The 22,378-nt window shown below is 43.9% G+C and overlaps 1 protein-coding gene across 1 annotated transcript in view; it reads left to right on the forward strand.

Moving 5' to 3' along the window:
- LOC122811013 (synembryn-A-like) overlaps positions 1 to 22,378 on the forward strand; it is a 1,010,573-nt gene that overhangs the window by 787,346 nt on the left and 200,849 nt on the right. The window contains exon 4 of the mRNA XM_044082526.1: positions 11,805 to 11,899. Coding sequence (XP_043938461.1) covers positions 11,805 to 11,899 — 95 coding nt within the window. The remainder of the gene's footprint in view (positions 1 to 11,804; positions 11,900 to 22,378) is intronic.

Raw genomic sequence — 22,378 nt, forward strand, 5'->3', positions numbered from 1 at the left:
GTGTGTGTGTGTTTGTGTGTGTATTTTTTTTTACATTGTGCCCTTTCACTCCGACAGCTATGTCGAAGGACACAAAGGTCTCAGGCTTCAAGAAGTGTGACTCGTGCTGTCAGAAGATGTCTCTGACAGACGGCCACACTTCTTGTGTTTACTGCCTGGGACCCCTGCACCTGCAGGACTCTTGTTCTGTGTGCCATGCATTCAGCCCAAGAGTCCTGCAGAAGCGCAGGAACAAATTAATCTTAAGGGGCTTATTAAAGCCCGAGGGCTCCCCGACTAAGTCTGTGTCAGGGAAGCCTTCAAAGCCAGCCAAGCCGTTGGCTCCAAGTTCCAAGCCTTCGGCTGGAGGCTCACTATCTGTGGCAATATCAACTCCGGCTAGAGCCGATACATCTGAGTCACAGCTTCCAGCATCGCCTCCGCTCAGCGCCAATACCTCTGGACCTCAACCCTCACGGTCGGCTCTGGCTGGAGCCGACGTATCTTCGGATCCTTTGGCTCCATCTGTCTCCAGGAAAAGGTCCAGGTCCCCATCTTTGGAGTCGATCCATTCGGCTCCGGGGTCACCCTTGCTCTCGGAGCGGAGCCATCGGAGCTGTTCCTCTTAGTCATCCAGGCTTTCTGACTATGATCTTGAGAGAGTGGTCAGTAGACTTTTAAAGTCTCAGGCACTGGCCCAAATGCTTCATAGCCCTTCTCATCAGACAACTCCATCTACTATTCCTCCTTCGACTCTCCCCCAGAGTTCGGAGCCGGAGCTCCACGGAGCCGTGACCATTGTGGCGTCGGAGCCGATACCTCCCCCTTCAGCTCCGTCGTCCTCTGCTCCGATCTCCTCCTTGATGCCTTCGTTGGAGGGATCCGGGCACCTGGTCTCTCTCGCCGGCTCCGAGGGGTTGAGTGGCATCAGACCCTTGTCTGACCCCATTCTCCCTCTCGGAGCGTCGGCGTTGGTGAGCTCGGCCCTGACATTGGCTTCGGAGCCATCCCTGTTGGTGTGGCCCGGGGTTCTTGTTCTTCGGAGCGGGAGCCCTCTGGCCTGTCTGACAGGGGAGCCTTCAAAGTGATGAGGAGCATACTAGCCCCAGTGCATGGTCAACGGTCAGCTCCATCAGCTCCTCCCAATACGGTGCCTGCTGATGTCTCTTCCCACTCTCTTGCTCCCGGACCCAGAGATCCAACGCCTCAGGTTTCCCCACTGGGAATATCTTCCTCTTCCGAGGCTTCTCCTGATCTGTCAGGTGAACCTCCGCGCAAGAGGACATGTAAGAGGAAGCATGTGGACTCCCCTGAGTCCATCACATCCGATACCGACTTGGATGAGTCGGAAGGATCCCCAAGGTCCCCCTCTGAGGATGTCTCTTTTTCAGACATCCTTGAAATCCTGAAACAGAGGGGGAACTGGTCTTCCCTTAATCCTTCCGAGGACGAGTCGGTTTACCTGGAGGCGTTTGGTTCTCGACCCTCCATCTTCTGGGTGTCTCCGCCTTTCGACCCCCTTATGGAAGTGGTGGCACGGAAGGCGTGGACAGCTCCGGATTTGGTGGAACCCACCCCACGGAGGCCTTCCAAATTTATAACGGCTCCAGCTGATAGACAAGTTTTATCAAAAGGTGTCCCGGTTGATGCCATGGTGGTGGCTGCAGCTACCAAGAAGGAACTAGCCGATCCTTCAGTACCTATCCATCCTCCTAACAAGGATTCTAGGACTATGGATAGGTACGGTAAGTGGATGTTTTCTTCAGCGACCTTTGCCATGCGGTCGCTGAATTACTTGTGTCACTTCACCCACCTTCAAAGAGATGTTCTTAAAGAATTAGGTGAAGTTTTACAGGATCCGTCAGCTGCTGGGTCCCAAGATAAAATCAACTCACAGCTAGGAACCCTAAACTCCATTGTTAACTCCTCCATGCGGCTCATTTCCTATGCAGCTGATGGAGTGAGTAGGGCCGCAGGCACAGGTATGGCCGTAAGGCGTCACGCCTGGATGCGGCTTTGTAATTTTGCAGACCCCTTCAAGGCGTCCTTCACTAATTCCCCTTTTGATGGTTTGACGTTGTTCGGGCCTCAAGTGAAAGATACCTTGACCAGATGCGAGCAAGATGGCAAGACTCTTTCTGCCGTAGGAGTCTGTTTCTCCACCCCTTCCAGACCATATCCTAAGGGTCAAAAGGGTGGAAAGATGTGGTTCCGCAAATCTCAAGGAGTCTCGCCTGATGCAAGAGGTCAGTTTACCCCCAGAGGCAGAGGGGGTAACAACAACAGACGCCACCCAAGAGGCAGAGGGGGTCTGCAGAATCAGGGTAGCAGAGAGCCTCTCTCTGATAAACCCTTCCAGCATCCCTGAGGTGCTGCCCGACTGTCCACCTTCGGAGGCAGTCGGGGGAAGATTGTCGCTGTACCCACAAGCCTGGCTCTCCCTCACTCAAGACAAATGAGTACAGTCGGTCATATCCGAGGGTTACAAAATCCCCTTTATCCATACCCCAACTCAGCAAAAGGGACCCCTTCCAGACGTTCCACCCAGTCTAAGGGAACAGGCAGTGCTAGAAATATCAAAACTGCTAGCAAAAAGAGCCATCCAGCCAGTCCCAGCAGACCAAATAGGATCCGGAGTCTACTCAAAGTTCTTTTTGGTACCAATAAAAACAGGAGACTGGAGACCAATATTGGATCTCAGCAAACTAAACAAGTTTGTAAAAAGAACAAGATTCCGGATGGTCACGCTTCAGTCCATTCTGCCTTTTCTGGGCAATGGCAATTAGATGTGCTCAGTGGACCTTCAGGATGCGTACTATCACATCAAAATTCACAGGCGCTCCAGAAGGTTTCTCCACTTTCGGCTGGGGGCCAGTCACTACCAATTCAGAGCCCTGCCCTTTGGTCTCACTACAGCCCCCAGAGTGTTCACCAAATGTATGGCAGCGGTTACGGCTCACCTGAGGCGTCAAGGATTCCAGGTGTTTCCATATCTAGACGACTGGCTCCTCACTGCCACCACCAGGCGTCAACTTCTTCAGGCCAGAGATTACATCATTCACATTTGCAGAGGGCTAGGAATCTCTATAAATTTCAAAAAGTCTGCCTTGTTGCCTTGTCAGTCTATTACCTTTATAGGTGCCATCTTGGACACCGTGCAGCTCTCAGCAAAATTAACAGAGAAAAGGGTCTTAGATCTTCAGAATTACGTCCATGTTCTTCTTCAGAGTGACAGAATTCAGGCCAGGTATGTCCTGAAAGTATTAGGTCTCATGGCGTCTGCCATCACACTTCTTCCTCTTGCCCGCTTTTACATGCGTCTTCTTCAGTGGATGCTTTTCGCCCAGTGGTCGTTTCAACAACTCCCTATGCACCACAAGATCATGATAACTTCAACTTGCAAAAATCATCTGTCTTGGTGGATGTTGTCCCCTCAAGTCCATCAAGGCAGACCCTTTATTCCTCCCTCCCTGGTCACCACGGTCACATCGGACGCCTCCCTGATCAGGTGTGTGGGGGGGCATTTTCAAGACAGGACAGTCCATGGCACATGGCAACCTTTCGAATGCCACCTGCACATAAATGTCCTGGAGATGAGAGCAGTGCTTTTGACGTTGCAAGCCCTCCACGACTCTCTTCCCCTGGGGACTATTGCAATCCAAACGGACAATATGTCCGTAGTGTGGTATATCAACAAGCAAGGCAGAACCAAGTCCTATCCCCTGTGTCGAGAAGCACTCAGACTTTGGCAATGGGTGATCTCTTCTCAGCAGTTTCTGATAGCAACGCATATCCCCGGGAAGTCCAACGTCATAGCGGACAAGTTGAGCAGAGCTCTTCTCATGCCACATGAGTGGTCTCTCAAACAATCTGTGACGGAAGAGATTTTTCAGAATTGGGGCCTTCCTTGCTGCGATCTTTTTGCTACACCTCAAAACAGCAAATGCCCTGACTTCTTCACCCTCTTCCCCCTTCCAGGCCATCCCCCCAGAGACGCTCTAGTCCACGTTTGGCCTCGGGGACTTCTTTACGCCTTTCCACCCTTTCCATTAATAACACAGGTAATTCAGAAAGCAACCGCCTTGAGAGCCAAGGTGATTCTCATTGCCCCTTATTGGCCTCAACAGATATGGTTTCCGTTCCTGCATCGTTATCTCTTGGAGCAGCCTTGGCATCTGGATCCAGTACCAGATCTTTTGGCCCATCAGTCGGGGCAGCTGCACCAATCCCTCCATTCTCTCAACCTCACTGCTTGGTTGCTCCACTTCCGTCCCTAGCCAGGCTTCCTATGATTTCAAATCCCATTCGGGATATTATAATAGCTTCCCTTAAATCTTCCACCAGAAGGATCTACACCAGTAAATGGCAACGTTTTTCCTTCTGGGCAAAGGATAGGAATATAGATCCATTCACTGCTCCAATTCACTCGGTCTTGGATTTCCTAGCTGAAATTTTTCATTCAGGATCATCATCCTCCACAGTAAAAGTCCAGTTGGCAGCCATTTCTAATTTCCACGTAGGCTTTTCGGACTGCAGCATCATGTCCCATAAGCTTTGCAAAGCATTCCTTAGAGGTATCTTCTTACTCAAGCCCCCGATCAAAGATCCTCTGCCGCAGTGGGATCTAAACTTAGTTTTAACATCCTTGATTTTACCTCCCTTTGAACCTGCGGCTTCCTGTTCATTGAAGTTACTTTCCAGGAAAACACTCTTCCTAGTCGCTATTACATCTGCTAGGAGAGTAGCTGAACTTCATGCCCTCTGCATTCGTCCTCCTTATGTAGTCTTTCACAAAGACAGAGTTTCTCTAAGGACGAACCCCTCTTTCGTACCTAAGGTGGCTTCGCCGACAAATTTAAATCAATCAATTGACCTCCCAGTCTTCTTCCCCAATTATTCGAACAGGGTGGAGCAAAAACTGCATTGTCTGGACGTTCATCGTCAGCTCTGATATTATTTGGATAGAACTAAACAAATCAGGAAATCTGATCAACTCTTTTTATCTTATGCAGAGAATAGGAAAGGCCTTCCAGTATCCAAGGTAACCCTGTCTAGGTGGCTTTCTTCTCTGATCACAAGTATTTATCAACTCAGAGATAAAGAGTTGCCTTCTAGGCCAAGGGCCCATTCAACCAGGGCGCTAGCTACATCAACAGCCTTTCAAGCTAGACTACCAATAGACACTATTTGTGCAGCAGCCACATGGGCCTCTCCTCATACCTTTGTTTTGCATTACAAGTTGGACATGGCCTCCAGAAACAGGGCAAATTTCGGGTCCACCGTTCTTAAGAGTCTGTTCCAATGAGCCACCTAGGGTGAAGGTGCTAGGGACGTGGTCCCATCCAGCAAGAATGAAGGCAAGATTGACAACTTAACATTGAGAAGTTATGTATCTACCATAACGTTCCATGTTAGTTGTCGTCTCTCGCCTTCTTTCTTGCGTCCCACCCTCCACCCCCCTAGCCTGGACAGACCGAGAAGATTTTCCCTTCTTTGAAGGATCCTGTTCTTGCATTTTTAGCCAAATAGCTTGTCCCAGGGTATCTACAGCTTAGATAGCGACCTTTAGAGGGTTATCCTTTTTTCTCCTCTTCTCTAGTTGGAGGTCTGTAGTGCCTAATGTTGGTTCCAGCTACCAAACGAGATCTGAGTAGTTATCACCTAGCATCATGTGATATAGGGTTGCCTCAAGCCGGTAAAATTAGCTCTCGAGCTTTAGTAAGTGGCCGACTCGGAGCCGAGGTTCTGCTCCGAACCCATCCAGCAAGAAAGAAGGCGAGAGAAGACAACTAACATGGAACGTTATGGTAGGTACATAACTTCTCATTTACAACAAAAATGACTTTTTTAAAGTGCAGGCACAAATAAATGCAATTTCAGTACAAAATGAGCGTTTTAAGAAGCAATAAATGCCAGAAAACGAGCGTTTAGGTGGAAATAGCAATAAGCAGCAAGAAAAAACAGAAAAAGGTACTTAAACACTCCAAAGTCTCTCCTTTTGTCTATCTGGAGCTGTAGGTCTCTGCAGGACACCTGGGCAAGATCTGCTGAGCTGATACAAACGCAAAACCCGTGCAAATGCGTTTTTTATATCAGAAAGATTAAAGAACTAGAAATTAGCCCAAAATGGCCAATAAAACTACAGTTTCTGGGCAGAAACCACTCCTCCAAGGACATGTAGGCTGTTCAGAGCTCCCCACTCTCACTGGTGAACAAAGAAACTTCCTTTTTGCCCAAGTAAGGTATGGCTAACACAGAAGCTTACACACAGTCCATGTATCAGCAAGTATCTGAAACTGGACTTTTCTAGCTTAGTAAGGCGGGAAAGATTCTCCCCTCAAAATAACAAGACCTTTTTCCCACTACCTCCACCTAACTGACATGTTTGACCACTTACCAGCCTCCCTCCAAATTAGGCTGTCTCACAGGTGGAGAATACTAGCTTAATGGGCCCAAACATGTGTAGAGACACTTCCTTGCAAGTATAAAGTACTGTCTTGCCACCCTGTAACATAAACTATTCAAAATCATCCTGTACTCTGGCGTTGAGCCAGAGTCTGTGAAAGCTGTGGTAGCCATCTCCCTAGAGAAGGGGAGCTCTATAATCCTCACAAGCCTTATTTTTAATCTTTAAGACAGTGGAACACATCATTATAGACCCATAAATGTAGATATTTGCAACCTAAACTTCCTTGACATATCATTTTGAGTTTGTGAAAGGTAGATTTTGTCTGCTTAACCTAGGCGACTTCTTTGAAAAAGTCACTGAGGCCATGGAGAAGAGCAAGTTGGTGCACACAGAATACCTAGACTTAAATAACACTTATGGCAGCATTTCTCACCAGGCATCACAGATATAATTATCAAACTAAATGCAAATCCTTATTTTATCCAGTGGATTGCAAACTGAACCCAGCAAATCAAAACTGGAGGCACAGTTTCCTTGAAAAGGCTCATTACCAGCAATGTCCTCAGGCCCTGACACTGGGACTGCTTTTGGTTGGTATTTACTTCTCTTATGTCAAAGGCCCCTGGCTAAATTTGTTGATGACCAAAAACATAAGAGCCATCACCAACTCACCTTGGGACTTCCCGATTCTATGAAAAGGGCTAACATGCACAAACAAATGGTGCCACAACTGTGGTGTCAGGCTAAATTCCAAAAAGTGCAGTGTTATAAGCTTTGGCAAATAGGGACATACATGCTGCTACCACATTAACACTATACTCTCCCTCGAAACTGAAACAGATATAAGAGACAAGAGAACATTTGTTAATGTAAGCACTCCTTTGACCACCATATAGCCGCAGTTGTTAAGAAATCCTTCTGTTTAGCTCAGCTCATTATGAAGGGTATTTCCTTCAGGTCCAAGGATATTAGCAAACCTCTCTACTCTTCTATTATGCCCATATTGTTTCCTTTGGCACATATCTTTTCCAGACATATGTTCTAAAAAGAAAGACCCTAGCACTTCCTCAATCAGCTGGGTGGGTTTGATTTGGTTCGGTTTCATTTTAAAATGTTGGTGGCCAAGTGGTTAGTTTCATGTGGTTAGTGGAGTTACATTACGGTGATCTGGGTGCCGTCTCGATGTTCTGTCATTTGATAAAGTGGCCTTTTGGGAATTAGATCAATATATATATATATATATATATATATATATATATATATATATATATATGTATATATAGATATACACACACACACACACACACACACACACACACACACACACACACACACACACACGTATACATATAGCTTTCACATTTACACAAACCAACACAGTCACATTCACATTCTCTTACGCACACATACACACACACACACACACACACACACACACACACACACACACACACACACACACACACACACACACACACACCAGTCACATTCAGACAAACCAGTACATAACAGTCCCATTCTCATACACACACACACACACACACACACACACACACACACACACACACACACACACACACACACACACACACACGGATCATTTAGTATCTTACAGTCTTGCTTGTGCCTGGCAATTAGTGCAGAGGATTAAGACGCAGTTAACAAGCTGCTTCCTGTGGTCCAGAATTTGATTCACTCAGCCTTCATTTGACTTCTCTGTGACCCTCAGTAAATCACTTAATCAGAAAATGCTTTTTTTAGCTAATCGGAAATTGGGCCTGGCCCCTCAGTGGTCCTTTGGACTGCATGCCTAGTATCTACTTATGAACCTATACATTAAATGACTGGAACCTCCTATAGAGAGGTACAAATCACATGATATAAGAACACACCCTTTTTCATGCAAACCACACACAGTGTTGTTTATCATGTGCTGCAGGCAGTGCCAGATGTGATCTAGAGATCTCGCTGATGACCATCATTGGTAACCCCAAATCATGCAGAAAATGGCCTACAAAGCAGTACATACCAAAATGCATAAGTTGGTGGAGCATGAGTTTGACCTACTTGGTGGACACTTCAATTGACTGGATAGTTGAAGAGGGGCATGTGGGGTAGGGACAATAGGGATGAACACAAAGCCATGTAGGGTAGGGATAATGAGGATGAACACATTAGTCATGTACTCTAAGAGGTTGTGAGGAATCAGGAACCACATCCTCAAGTGGCAAGGTTAAGTTTTTACAACTTGTCTGTTGGTATTAACCAATGTATTGGCTTGCAGTGTTGGGACTTGATGTGGTCGGTGGTATAGGAGGAGTAGAACTATGGAATCATGAGCATTGACCTTGATAGGGTATACCGTATGCTGATGCTAATGAGTCCTATTGCTCATGGAGTGACCACTGACCATGAGTTCGGGTAGCAGGTATTGTACCTGCTAGTGGCATGGAAGGGGAAGAACTGTGGAACCACAAGCAATAGCATTGACAACGCATGCTGTAGTCGGATCCTTATGAGTGTCATTGCTCATGGAGTGACAATCAACCATGAGCTGGGGTGGCAGACTGTGTATGTGCCGGTGGCCTGGAAGGGGTAGAACTATGGAATTGTGAGCACTAACCTTGATAGGGTATACCATATTCTGATCCTGATGAGAGTCATGACTCATGAGCTGGGGTGGCAGGCTGTGTACCCACTGGTGGCATGAAAAGGATAGAACTATGTGAATATACACCTACAGCCTGTTACCACACCCCAAGTGTAGAGTTGTAGGAGTACCATCAACCACGACCCAGGCAATTTTTTTTAGAACAGGATTATTCCCTAAGAATGTGTATATATATATATATATATATATATATATATATATATATATATATATATATATATATATATACGCACACATACATATAATTTAGATACATTTGCATGTGTTTAATCTCATTAGTGTAAAACTTAGAGCATTGTCTGGAAATGTTTTTATTGGTAGATTGCAACAAGAGAAGACTAAAGGACTATTAGTTTAGCAAGAAGAAAGACTGTAAGTCTAAGGTATGCAAAGAATTTGTATAATTAGCATATGCTCAAGTGTGTTCATACTGAATACGATATAGTATCTTCAGTGTCCTCATTATGAGACAAAATGGAAAGAGACAGTGTTATGACAGGCACGACATTTAGAGTTAGTTGAATGAATAAATATTTGAGCCACATATAAAACAAAAGGAGAAAGATGATTTATTAAGGTGTCTAATACAACCATGAGACTTATTGCTACAGGACGAGAAGCACACCCAGTGGCGGTTTGAGCTGGAACCCATAGCATTTTATGAGGGACCTCTAGTAGTTTGATTAGAAGCCTTAGCAAAACGTTGGAGGTGGAATGGGAAACTCTACTTCTGGGAACAAATAAGAGAGTGTGAAAACAGATTGGAATGGATGGATTTCTGTAATAAACCCCAAATCAGGAGGGATGATGGGATCAAATACATAAGGCCTTCCAAATATTAAATGGTATGAAAAAACTGGAGAAGACCAGATAGCAGTCATTAGACTGCTAGTGGAATCTAAGGTGAGAGATGCAAATAATAAAAGGATAGACAGTCGTTTTTGTAGGGAAAGGCACCAAAGGATGTGTATTCTGAAAATATTAAGATATCAGGAGAGTGGGGACAAGGACAGGAGAAAAGATACTGTGGCAAAACTGGTGCAATATTTGTATGGCCACCAAGTATGCAACTAAGTCACGGAGATGTAAATCTTCACATGGAAGTGCCTTTATAAATATTTTTACACCCCACAAAAATAAGTGGGATATATTTAGGGGACCTATGCTGGAGATGTAACATTGGCCAGTTAGGAAACTGGAGTCACATTTTCTGGACATGTGAACTGAAAGAATTCAGATGGGCATTACAGTAGCTAATAAGAAAACTCACAAAGACAGACTTGCAGCTGGATGGAATTAGCTATATGTTAAACTGGGACATCAGTCAGAAATTATGAAAGTAGGAAGAAGGCTAGTTACACTAACCTTTATACAGGCTAAAAAACTATAATTAGCAATTGCAAAACAAGGATTCCAAATCTCACTGTGGTGTTTACATTATGTGAGGAGTTGTGGACAGTAGAGAAGGGCATATTACAAGTTAAGCCTAGCAAGCCACAGTTTCAGAAATGGGGAGTAATAGGATGAAGGGATGAGTTATCATATTGTCGCCCAATAAAATCAGATGGAATGCATTAATATGATATAGCAACTGGAACAGTAGTACGTTTATTATTCAGTCACTGTTTTGGATTCTGTAACTCCTGGTTGTGCCCTGTGCCCATTGATAGTTTAAAAGAAAAGCAAGGAAGGCATTAGCTATGATTGTATTTGGGCAGCCACTGGGAAAGATGCATGTAACTTGCTTGTGAAACATGCATGTTATTGTATTTCGATTATGTTACTAAAGTTCTTTGATTTTAAAAAAGAAAAAAAAAGGTCTACTTCTAACCATTAATCTGAACCATAGTACTAAATGTAATCAAAATCTTTAAGTTGACTTGGAAACAGAAAGTTGGGAATTAGGGGTATGTTAAAACAGCAGATGCGGAGACTGAAAGTTCAGCAGGGAGCCCATAGTTCATTAATAATATTACTAAGCTGCTATTAATTAGGTAAACAGGTAGGTGCTTAGAAGGACCCAATACATGTACTGACTGAGTGTACAGTAGGATTTCACTGAAACTATAAGTCACCTGAGTTTTTAGATTATGTAAAATTCTGTGGTGCTCTCTGCTGGATATCTTATGCTCTCCGGGTTGTAATAAATCCTGTACTTAACACACAGCTGAGTAATATGTTAAAATACAGTATGACTCACTTTTTAAGTAGAATTCCACTGTCTTATTGCAGTAGGATATTCTGGACTGCTTTCTGTATGACTAAGCAACTCAGCTGTACCTCACAACAGCAACATCATACAGGTTTAGATAAGTCGTCATTCAATCACTCCCTTTTATGCTTTATTGCTTAAATTTTGTACTGCTGAATTTAAGATATGTGGAAAAGTGGCCATTTATCATCTTAGATCTCATGACCTCTCATCTTAGATCTCATGACCTCTCAACTTTTTCATTTTTTTTTAATAATCATATGTTGATTAGTATGCAGTACTTAGAGTCATTTTAAATGGAAGAAAAAAACTTTGTGTTGAGAGTAATTTGACATATACATGTCGTCATTAACTTGGTAAAACATTTTTACTGAAGTTAGTTTATTGAAAATAGTACTGATCATGCAATATTTTATAATCTTGTTTAAAATATTGTTCCCTTGCCCTTGACAAGTGGAAATATAAATGTCCCTGCCTTTCATGCATTCATCTATAATCCTAGTAACTGTTGTTTGATTTGCTTTAAACTGTAGGAGGATGCCGCTCTCTATCGCCACCTGGCAGCAATATTACGTCACTGCCTGTTGATCAAAAGTGATGGGGAAGAGAAAACAGAGGAATTTCATGGGTAAGAAAGTTGTGCAATGCATAACTTCTCCTTACTCTTTGGTTGCTTAACTTCTAACATTTTATCAATTTAAATAATTTAACCTATATTTAAATTTAGAAAGTGAAATGTGAAAATGACTCTTCTAATCTTAAACCGTTACTGATAGAAAAATACTGTATTTCCTATAATTTTCAAGTGTGAACTTGGATGGGGTTTCATCTTGTGAAATACAGACTTTGCTCATCATAGGAAATCATTGCTGGTGTTTCTTTTCATGTGCCAGCAGTGATTCAACTGATTTTGTGTGTGTGTGTGTGTGTGTGTGTGTGTGTGTGTGTGTGTGTGTGTGTGTGTGTGTGTGTGTGTGTGTGTAATTGTGGAGTTGTTTTAAGTAAGTGGGTATGGGGGTGAAGCTGCCCAAACAGGGTATGCAGGAGTGGGAAAACGCTTTTATTTGTTTTCTACTTCCACCCAAATCTTCAACTGGTTAATTTAATCTGATCAAAGCATTAACCAGTGTTGACTCCATGAATCATCATCATCAGCCCCCTTTTTACCATTTTCTCTACATGGTGTCGGGGTGTCGTGTTAACTGTCGCCAACTCTCTCGATTCAGTGCCACTCTCCTGCCTTCTTCAACACTCATGCCTGACTGTCGCAGATCTTCTTTCACACAATCCATCCACCTCTTTGCTGGACGCCCTCGCTTCCTCTTACCTTCTTCCTGTCTGTCCCAAATCTCCCTCACCAGATTGTCTTCTGCTTTTCCACACATGTGCCCAAACCACCGTAATCTGTTCTCTTTGATCTTTTCTGCAATTGGAGCTACTTTGGCTTCTGCTCTTATGTCCTCATTTCTTCGCCTGTCCCGCAGTGTGCATCCTACTACCTTTCTCAGGCACTTCATTTCCATCACCTCTAGCTTCTTCAACTGTTCTGCCTTTACTGCCCAGGTTTCTGTACCATACAGTAGTACTGGTCACACCACTGTCTTGTACACCTTACTTTTCAGCTTCTTTGGCATTCTTCTGTCATAGACTACACCTGACACTATGGCAGTTGGCTACAGCCCCTCTGAATCTAGCTTTGACCTCTTCATTCAGACTACCCTTCTCCTCAACCACCCTTCCTAGACACTTGAAGATGTTTACCTGTTCCACTGTCTTCCCTTCTATCTCTATTCTCAGCTTCTTTTGATTTCCTATGTTTGCTGCCATTAACACTGGCTTATCTGTGCTTACTTTCATCCCATGTGCCTTCAGTTTTGCATTCCATTTCCCTATTCTTTGCTGAAGTTCTTGCTCAGAGTTTGCCTGTAATGCCACATTGTGTGCATACAGCAACTTTGTTGATCTGTCCCCTCCGACCTGTTTGCTAATGTAATCCATCACCACTATGAACAGCAGTGGGCTCGGAGCTGAAGCATAGTGCACACTCACTCCCACTGGGAACCCCACTGTGAAACCAAACACTGTTTGTAATAGAGTCATTGGGTCCTTGTACATAGCCTGCACTAATTCTATCAACTGGGACTTTGTACCACTGCAGGACTGCCCAAATCAGCCTTCTTGGGACCTTGTCATATGCTTTCACCAAGTCTAGGAATGCCCAGTTGGACTCTTTCTTCATTTCTAGCTTCTTCTCAACTATCTGCCTCACTGCAAACATTGAATCAGTTGTGCTGCATCCTGATCTCAATCCGAACTGTTCATCTCCCATCTTCCATTCTACTACTCTGCGTATCTGTTTATCAGAACTTTCATGCAATGTAACAGGAGTTTGATGCCTCTGTACTGCCCACAGTTGTGGATGTCCCCTTTGTTCTTGTACACTGGCATGAGTATACTTATTCTCCAGTCATCTGGTATACACCTTTCTCTCCACACTGCCATGAGTACTGTCAGGAGCCATTTCTTTCCTAACTCACCCAGCATCTTTATCATATCTGCTCTGACTTCATCTGTGTCTGCTGCTTTCCCTGGCTTCATTTTCTTTAGCGCTATCCTTACTTCTTCTAGGGTGGGCTCCTCTTCTTTTCTCATCATAGGCTATTCCTGTGGCAGTATAGCTTTTGTGGAGTTTCTTCATTCAGAATTCATTCATTTTTTATTCAGAAGTACTCCTTCCATCTGCCTTTGATATCCTATGGATTAGTGAGCAGATTGTTGCTGGCATCCCTTATGAAGGGTATCTGACTATCTTCTTTATCTTTCTGTCTTTACCTAGCAACCTGATATAGCTTTTTTGTGCCCCCTACTGAGTCACTTTCCAGAAGTTGGTAGATTGCCTCCGATGGCCTATTCTTTGCTATTGCAACTCCTTTCTTAGCTTGCTTGTTAACCAACCAGTACTCCTTTCTAGCACATTTGGCCTTTTCTGTCTCCCAATTTTTCCTGCACTCCTCCTCCTTTCTTTTGATGACTTCCTGGACTTCTGCATTCCATCACCAGCTTTCTTTATGTACCTTATTTCCATACCTGGCTCAGCCACATATCTGTTTGTAGTCCTCAAACATGCTGTTTTTAGGTGCTGCCATTCGTCTTCAACTTCCCAAGAAAAGGAGGAAGCAGATGGTGCTAGAACCCTGAGCAATTCCTTGAATTTTTGTGCTTTCTCTCCAGTCAACTTCCAGGTCTTCAGCCTGGTCTCTGTTGACCTTAGAGTCTTCTCTGACCACTGCGAGCAGCTGATTGTGACAACCAGTGGTTTATGCTGTGAGCAACCTGTTTCACTGAGGATGACTTTGCAATCATTGATTCTACCCCATTGCCTTTTCCTTACTGGGACGAAGTGTATCTGAGTTGCATGTTGGCCACTCTTGTATGTGATCTTGTGACTGTCTCTTTTTCTGAGCCATGTGTTGGCTGCTATCAAGCCATTTGCCAAACAGAAGTCTAGAATGGCCTCTCATTCTTCATTTGTGTTGCCCCACCCATATGGTCCCAGGCAGTCCTCATATCCTGTTCTGTCTGTCCAGATATGTGAATTCAGGTTACCCATTATCATTACCAATTCCTGATGTCCTGCTTTATCTAGTAGGTCCTGCAACTGCTGTATGAATGCACTCTTTTCCTCACTATCACAACTGGCAAAATCATTATGTAGTGATTTTATTGGCTCTGTCTTTACTGGTCAAATTAAATAATCATCGATCATCCGATCAGTGAATGTTCATTAACCCAACATTCACTTCAGCGAATGTGTGAGATGGCAAAGTAACTAGCTGGTCAACATTTCCCCATCTCGCACACCACAGTATTTCAAACCCACCCAGGTGGGGGTTTTGCCCCCACCCACCTGCTAACTATATACACCAACTCTGAGACCGCACCACAGTAGAGAAAAGGGCATGGAAGGAGTTGGCCAACATCAGGAGATTTGCCCTTTTCCCCCACTGTAGTGCGGTCTCTGAGTTGGTATATATAGTTGGAGGGGGTGTGAGGGTATGTGGAGGGCAAAGCCCCCCCACCTGGCTGGGTTTGAAATACTGCAGTGTGTGAGTGACTTTCCCCGTCTCACACATTCACTGAAGTGAACGTTCAGTGAATGAACGTTCGCTGGTTGGATGTTCGATGATTATTTAATTGGACCAGTAAACATAGACCTGATTTTATTTCCCTTTTATAGTATAAAATAATGTATACAGTGATTTTATTTTTTTGTATCATCAATATCTTTCTGACTGTAGCTCAGCTTGAGGAAAAACAAGATCCCATTATTATGTGTAAGCATGCCCGTCATGTGTGTCTGATATCAGGGTGCAGAGACTAACACTCAAGACAGCGGTGTTAGTAATAACATCAGCCAAGCAGTGTTTTACCTGTATAACCCCCATATGAGGTATGTATTCTGCAGAAAGGTGTGGTTAGCATTAGTTAGTGCTGTCAAGATCTCCATTAAATATACTGAATGTGGATTAAAAATATTCCATCTTCACATCTTTTCCCAGATCACTCCATGACCAGGGACCCTAAAGTTGTTTATTATTAGCCACTGTGCTGGACAGTACTGGTCACTCATAAAGCTCATTAGCTGACCTGCAGTGGAAGGCGAATTCCTGGATAGTGTAATAATGCCACTGTGAGTTTGTGATGCAACAACAGTATTCGTGAAACCCAAAGATGTTACACTTCCTGACCTCTTGCAGCGTGATACTATAATTCTGTGGGATAAGGCTCAGACTGATAAAACTCAAGGAATGTACATTGCCTGTGCTGTATGCCACTACAATTCTATGTCATAATACAGAGCATTATGATCAGGTTTACAATCGCAAAGAGTGGGGAGAGGTGCTTTACAGCTTTTGGAGCTGTTACAGTTTACCAGTGCCATTCTGTACTAGATGCTGTGGGTGTTCTAGCATGAAACTAGAGCACAGCAGCTCTGAAAGGTGCATGATAAAACTTGGTAAGCTTATAATCAGCTCGATCTATGTACTACAGTGCTATTACTGAAGTTCAAGGAATGTGTGATACTCGAATTTTATAGCACCATGATTTTATGTTGTAATTATGCTGGTAATGCACCCAGAAGGAATGTATACTGCCTGGGTTGTACAAGGATGTTGTTATGGATGCTCAAAGAATGTGCTGTACTAGAACTATACACCACTGTGTAAAACAGAAGTGAGACTGCTGAGGCCTATGGAATATATAGCACCTGGTTCAGGGAAGGTAATTCTGTACTTTAAAGGTGGGACTGCTGAAGCATAGAGAATGTGCAGAACCTGGTGAGGGGAAAGTAATTCTATACCTTAAGAGTGAGACTGATGAATCCCATGGAATGCACAACACCTGGTTCATAGGTAGGCACTAGGCAATTGGCCCTAGGGCCTATATAAGCCTAGCCAAAAAGGTACCCTGGCTTTTGCCACCCCCAAAAATTATTTTCCTGTGGCCCTGTCGAGCAGAGCCACAGAAGTGATCCCTGGGGTGAATTTCCTATTTCCCATCTTTTCTTGAAGAGTGCTAATGAGGAGCTTTGTTTGATATACATAGGTAGTTTGTTCCAGAGTATGGGAAGTCTCTGAGACAGGACTCTGCCCCTCCAGCATGTTCTGTTTATCGTGGTGACAAGGTGTAGGTCCCTAGAGTGTGTAGCTTGAAGGGATTGGGATTTCTTTAAGTGGAGCATGTCCAACAGCTCTGGGTTTGACATAGCTTTGTATGTTAGGCAGAGATTGCCTCTGAGTAGGCGATATGCAACAGACTAAAGCTGGAGTTTTTGAGACGGTCTGCATAGGGCATCTGTTTGAGGCCGGTAATCCTCTTTGTGAGTTATTTCTGCGGCCTTTCCAGTTGTTGTAGATGTCTTGTGAGGTACATAATAAAAGGGGTGTTGTACTCTATAATGGGTCTAATGAGTGACGAGTAGAGGGGAGCAATGACCTCTTTTTTTCCTGGAAGAAAAACCTTTTGTGATGAGGTGTGCCACGTAGAAGGATTTCCTGACTACTGTGGCGATGTGATTATCAAAGGAGAGACTACTGTCCACCTGTGTCCCAAGGTCTCTTATCATACTTTCTGTGTTAAGTAGACTACCACCTATGTGGTAGTTCATGGGTACAGAGTTTTTACCAAAGGGCATGACAGTGCACTTTTTGGTATTGAGCTTGAGGCCATGGCTTTGACACCAGGCATCTGTCTCAGTGAGGCCCTTTTGTAGGATGTCCACATTGTTAGGAGTTTCAGTTATGGCTCCAAGTTTGCAGTCATCTGCGAACTTCATTAGCCAAAGACCTTCTGTGTTAGCCTATACTTCAGAGAAGTAGATACCAAACAGGAGAGGACCCAGGACTGAACTCTGTGGTACTCCACTTGTCACTGGTCTGAAGTCGGATTTGGAGTCTGCTACTTTCACAATGTGGGTTCTGTTAGTGAACCATTTGGCAACTCATCTTGTGACATAGGGATTTATACCTAGTTTAGTGAGTTTATCTATAATTCCAGAGTGGGAGATGGTGTCAAAATCCTTGGCGAGCTCTAGAGAGGCTGTGTGAACCACCTTACCCTCGTCTACAGCTTTGGTGACCGCTTCAAAGAAGTCTATCAGGTTTAGGAGACATGATCTGCCTTTTGTAAACCCGAACTGGGTGGGGTCCAGAGTTTGGAGATTACCAATGTCTTTGTTTATAAGTTCCATGATGATATGTTCCATGGCCTTGCAGACCAGGCTTGTCAGGCTAATGGGGCAATAGTTCCCGGGGTCCGTGGTGGCTCCCCCTTTGTGGAGTGGGATAACTGGTGCTGTGCACCATTCAGTGGGCACAAAGCCTGACGTGAGTCTATGATTGAACATGGTACTTAGGTGAGGTGCCAGTTTGTTCTTTAGTTCGTGTAGAACGGAGCCTGGGATGTTGTCAGGTCCCATGGATGCTGTGTTCTTGGCTTTGGAGAATGTTTTTTACCTGTGCAGCCATGATTACAGGAATTTTGCATTCTTCCGGTATAGAGATGGGCCCTTTAGGGGGTGAGAGGGGGGGGGGGTAAAGTTAGTACTGAACCTATCTGCCAGGATGTTGGCAATATCAATTTGTTCTGTATATTTAGTGCCAGTGTGTTGTAACTCAGAGCAGATCTGAGTGTTGCCATTGAGATTCTTGACATAGCTATAGAATGCTTTGTGGTTGTCTTTAGAATCAGTGGCGATTTTGTTTTCGTAACTAGCTTTGGAGGATTTTATGAGGGATCTCAGCTTCTTACCGAGGCTGACCAGGAAGTTCCTCCAGTCATGGGATTTTACTCTTTTTTTGCAACAGTTTCTTTCTTCTGTTGTAGTTTGTTTATGGCAGGGGACCACCAGATTGGCTTCCTTTTTTTGGAGGATAACATCTTGGTTCTGTTAGGGATAGCACAATCCATGCACTCGTGTAAGTGCTTATAAAGTACGTTTGTGTACCTCTAGTGTCCGTCTGCATGGGTGCTGTGAAGTTTGCCACTTCTGTCTTAAGAAGCGTGAAGTTGACTTTGGAGAAATTTTTTATGGTGGTTTCCGTAATGGGGGTGGGGGCAGGATGTGGATGTCTAGGGTGATTAGCTTGTGGTCGGATCTGACCAACAAGGAATTGACCTCTGGTGTGGAACACCGATCGCCCATGTTGGTAATGAGCAGGTCTAGGATATTTCTGCCCCTGGTGGGGGTGTGGATAAGTTGATCCAAGGCATTGGAATTTATGAATTCCAGAAAATGTTGAGCAACAGAGTTGGTACATGAGTAGTTTTCCCAGTTAATGCTGGGGTAGTTGAAATTGCCCATTATAAGGGTGTTGGGTTGTACCCTAATATTTTCCAGTGTATCAAGAAATGAGGAGTGGGAATCCTGGGGCATGGTGGGGGATCTGTAGCAAGCTACAATTTGGATTGTGGCCTTGCCCAGAGTTAGTAGCACTTGGATAATCTTGGATGCATTGTGCTGATCAACTAGCCTAGAGGTGTGGATATTCTTAATGAATATGGACACGCCTCAGCCTTTAGTGTTTCGATCCATGTTAGGTGGCCAAAAGGTGTGGTATGAGTTATAGCCTGGTAATGCAGGGCTGCTCTGGAGCCTTAAACCAGGTATCTGTCACTGCACAGATGTCGATGTTCTCCATTTTAAGGAGTGCCTCGAGTGAGTGCATTTTGAGGTTTAGACTTCTAGCATTGGGTAGAATTACCCTCAGATTTTGTGTGCTTGTACCTGTTATGGTGGTGAATTTGTTATTTGAACCTTACCTAAAAAAGGCACTATAGGGGTGGCAAGAGCCTTAGCCAGTATCTGGAATCCCAAGGGCGACAGGTGCAGGTCATCTCTGGCAAAGCTTCATGGTCTGTTGATCATGTCATCCCAGGCAGACAGACACCGGATCCCCTTAGAATGACACCAAAAGCTTAAGCCAGTTGTTGAAGTCAATCATTTTGTCCTTGTACTGTGGTATCAACTGTGGTATCATTCTGGGTGATGGCAGGATGCTGCTCAGGGCTAGGGTTATACCTGCCTGGGTTACAAGATCGGAGAGCTCCTCCATGTCTCTTTTCATGTAGTCCAGGGAGATATTTACATCTACATGGTTAATGACAGAGTCATATTTGTACTTGTTGTGGAGTGAACTGAGTGCGTGCATTATGTGGTGGATCCTGGCACCCAACAGGCAGCTGACAGTAACTTTCTCCTTGTTTAGCCTGGTGAGTGGAACATCAGTGTGCCTGACTATAGAGTCACCTATGACTAGAGTGTTGGGTACGTTGTTATGCCTTATGGGCTGTGGTTCAGTGGCATACTGAGTTTGTGGGCTATGTGTCATTTGGGTTGTGTTGGGGATGGAGGTTGCCTGCTTTTCTGCTTTGGAGATCTCTGTTGCTTGAGCAGATTTTTATTGAGAGCCTCCATGAATGTAGGTATGTGTTTTGTGTTTCTATGTGTGTGTTTTGGTGGTGTAGGTTTTGAGGGACTATGTGATGAGTGTGGTGTGGCGCAAGTGTTTACCTTCTCCTCTTAACTGTCTTGTCCTGTCTTGGGTGATGAGATCTTTGCTTCCAGTTTGGCTATATAAGTGCATCTCTCACAGGTTGTAGTGTTGGGTGGTAGGAGGGGACGGTTGTCTGTGTACATGTGGCAATTGCTGCATTGCCCCAAGATGCCCAGATTCATCAGGTAGACAGGCATGGCTAAGGGTCAGCTCCTGTTGTTTTCTCCTGTCTACCTGATGAATCTGGTGCAGGGGAACCTTCTCCAAAAAAAAGATGGCCTGGATTAGTGCTCAAGTTATACAAACAAAACTAGATTCAGCAGGTCTGAAAGAAACAGTTCAAGTAAGCCTTTAACCAGAAACTCCGAGCTCAGAAGGGCAGAATCTACCCTCTCCTCCCACAAGAGTGCAGACCACACCTTCTTAATGTAAAATAACTGTCCCGAAGCCTAAGTGCTTAAACCAAAACTAATACACCTTTAGAATAACAGACAGTAAGCCTTCAATCAGCAACTCCCAACTTAGTAGGATGTACACTACCTGTCCTGCCACAACAGTGCAGACCACAAACCTTCTTAATGTAAAACAACTGGTCTGAAGCCCAAGTGCTTAAACCAAAGCCTTAGAATAACAGTTACAATTTAATCAGGCTACTAACAAGCAGTAATAAATGCAGCAGAATAAATGCAATTAAGTACTTTTAAGAACAGGCAGCAAAAGCAAAATAAAGTAATAAAGTAGGAAGAAGCACAAATACAGTAAAAGCAGATGAATGAAGTGCAATTTTTCTTTATATAACAATAGAAAACGAGCAAACTGATTTAAACAAATTACCCAATTAACCAGTAAAACAGCTCAAAACTGAACCCTGTTCCAACAGTCTTCAGTCAGCAGAATAAATACAATTGAGTACTTTTAAGAAGAGGCAAAAGCAAAATAAAGTAGGAAGAAACACAAATACAGTAAAAGGAGATGAATAAAGTGTATTTTTTTTTTGTTAGTAAAGTGCAAGGAGAGAGGAAGGTGGAGCAGAAGATAATTCAAGGATAAGAACCTAAGTGGGTTGGACTTCTCAAATTTTCTCTCTGTATTAAGTAGAGTGAACACTATACTGGGAGGAGTGTCCCAGATCAAATTTACAGTAGGGGCAGGCAACTGCAAAGCCACCAACTATAACAACATCGCAAGAATAGGGTGGGAGAGAGGGAAAAACAGTTTCAGGACAGATGAGAAACAGAAAAGTTTGGGAAGGTAATTCTGTACCTTATGTGGGGGACTGCCGAAGCCCCTAGAATGTTTAACACATGGTCAGGTAAGGTAATTCCTTAACTTAAGTTTGGGACTGTAAAAGCCTATGGAATGCACAACACCTGGCTTGGGGAAAGTAATTCCATACCTGAAGGGTGGGACTGCTGAAGCTCATGGAATGTGCATCACCTAGTCTAGAAAATGTAGTTCTGTACCTTAAGGGAAGAACTCCTGAAGTGCATGGAGTGTACAACACCTGGTTGGGAAGGTAATTCTCTACCTTAAGGGTGAAAGTACCAAAACCTGTGGAATACATATATATCACCTGGTATGGTGACAGTAATTTTGTTCCTTAAGGGTGGGACTCTGAAATTACAATGACTATACAGTACCTAATGTGGGAAGGTAATTCAATACTTTAAGGCAGGGACTGCTGAAACCCTAGAATGTACAAGACCAGGTCTGGGAAGGTAATTTCTTACCATAACGGAGGGACTGTTAAAGCCCATGGAATGTACAACACCTAGATTGGAGAAGGTAATGCCACACCTTACAATGGGACTGCCAGAGCAAGTGGAATGTACATCTGGTCTGGAAAGGTAATTTTGTACCTTAAAGGGAGAAATGGTCTAGTACTCAGCAGCTATATGTCACTCACCCTGATAAGGTAACTTGCAGAGCTACAAATTTCTGTGCAATTGATTTATGTCAGCTAAATCAAAACATTAAATCCTGTGGTGTCCACTGAGAAATACAGCATGGATTCAGAGAACAACTGAATCTGAAACAGTGATCATCAAGCA

This window comes from Protopterus annectens, chromosome 9.part0, assembly GCF_019279795.1.
Source record: "Protopterus annectens isolate FY-2018-M chromosome 9.part0, PAN1.0, whole genome shotgun sequence".
In the NCBI taxonomy this organism is placed as follows: Eukaryota; Metazoa; Chordata; order Ceratodontiformes; family Protopteridae; genus Protopterus; species Protopterus annectens.